This window comes from Plasmodium cynomolgi (assembly GCF_000321355.1).
Source record: "Plasmodium cynomolgi strain B DNA, scaffold: 0578, whole genome shotgun sequence".
Classification (NCBI taxonomy): Eukaryota; Apicomplexa; class Aconoidasida; order Haemosporida; family Plasmodiidae; genus Plasmodium; species Plasmodium cynomolgi.
The window spans coordinates 1-1,902 of NW_004192962.1; the positions used below are offsets into that span (position 1 = coordinate 1).

The window sequence follows — 1,902 nt, forward strand, 5'->3', positions numbered from 1 at the left end:
AAACCTTGGAAGTCCATTTTCTTATAATGAGGAAGAACTCCCAAATGTTAATTCCGCTTATGTCAATGCGCGAATGGACCTCCTCTCCTGAAGTTATGCCATTCTCAAATGAATTTCCAAAATATTTTTGCCCAATTTCTTTTATCTATATAATAACCTCTTCTTCGCTTTCCCCGCTTTTACTTTTTCGCTTTCGTTGATAAACAATTGGCGGGCTCACTTTTGGATTATTTTTGCGTCCTCTAGGTTTGTCGTGAACGATGTGCCGTTGTGCCTATTGAGTGCGCTGTCTCCACGGTTGGCTACGCCGATGCACATCGCACTCATCGCGGACTCATCCTTCTCGTTCAGCACACTCGACATGGGGTGGCTCAGAACGAGGTGCAAAATATCTTCGTCCTGGGCGTTCAAGGACTCCGACAGAATGCTCTTGTCGAATTCGTTTTTCTTCAGTAGGTCGATTTTGTTGACTTCCTTATACAGGCGAATTTGCTTCCCCCACATTTCTCCATCGCCATTTAAAGTAGCACCTCCAACACCCTGCCTACTGTCGCCATTACCCATGCTGCCATCATGATCATCAGAGAAAATGCTCCCGAAAAAAGATCATCGAGTTGATTTTATTTTTGACATGGGCACTTAGCTGGTATCCCCTCATCAAGAGGGAAATTTGCAAAAAATCTTTCCTCATATGTTCATGCAGTTCTTTTTTTTCTCTTTCCATTGTGGTATATTCTTTGCTACATAAAAGGTAGTCAAAAAGTAGCACTTCCTTTACAGATTCACAATGCTTATTCTGTATGGTCCAAATGAGGGGACTATTTCCACTGGCATTCAGTTGGTTATGTCCAATTGCGAATTCGTATAGCAGAAAGCGAATCATTCCCACATTGTTATTAGCGCATGCGACATGTGTACGTATGACATTGTGGTAGGGGGTGCGAACTTGCTAAAAAGTGCTGTGGCATCACTCGGGGGATGCGCTTCTACTGTTTTTTTGATCAACTCTGGATGCAACTTAATGGGAGCCGTGGGCGAGGGCCTCAAAAATCGGATTGAAATTCCCAGCATAGCTCAGCCGCGCGTTGCACATAAACGACATGATTGTTGCCAGTCAGCCACTACCTCAATTTGTCCTACCTAATTTTGCAGCATGTTTCAAATTCGTTAGCAGTATGTTACAATTTTTAGTGTTTTTTTCGCTTTTTGTTCGCATTTTTTTCCCAACATTTTTCCAACGGTCTCACCATTTTTTCAATTTTTTCCACGCATACGTCAATTCTGCAGACCCAATCGCGCTTATCAGGTGACTGATTGCCAAAACATTTTCACCGCCATGACCTGGAAATTTGCTCGAGCGAGTAAAGTGTTTCGCAAGATCAATTCGTTTTTAAGTGAACCATTTTAAATATAGAGTTTATTTTGTATGCACGTACTGCCCATTTATTGCTTATCCTAAGTTTTTTTTTTACTGGATCTTTCGACATGCACAAGCATGTACGAAACAGTAACTGGGGGTGTAGTACATATTTTTCTCTCAACATATATTTTAGACCGATACATAAAGGAATTCATGTTTTTTTTAAAAGCATAAAAAATATTATTTACGTTCGTGCAAATCTGCAATTTTTAATTTTTTAAAAATAAACATATTTTTTTCATTCATCTGAAGATAAATGCATATGTACATTTACTGCATTTTGAATTACGTTCCTGCTAGTTATTTTTTGCTTCCCCGCTAGGTTATAAAATAATATATCCCAATTTACTTTTGCGAACCCGCCACGTGTTGACCGATAAATCAAACCTAACCCTTGAATCCTAAACCTAAACCTGAGCGTAGAAACACATTTACGTGAATATATACTTTAATAAATTATGTATTTATCAGTAAAATAAAGC

General features: G+C 39.2%; 1 protein-coding gene across 1 annotated transcript; it reads right to left on the reverse strand.

Annotated features, from left to right (window-relative positions):
- Window positions 1–216: 216 nt before the first annotated feature.
- On the reverse strand, window positions 217–883 carry PCYB_004770 (hypothetical protein; the record flags this gene model as incomplete). The annotated part of the gene is made up of 2 exons (XM_004227898.1): window positions 217–540; window positions 632–883. 2 exons carry the CDS (start codon window positions 881–883, stop codon window positions 217–219), a joined length of 576 nt encoding a protein of 191 aa, XP_004227946.1.
- Window positions 884–1,902: the final 1,019 nt, after the last annotated feature.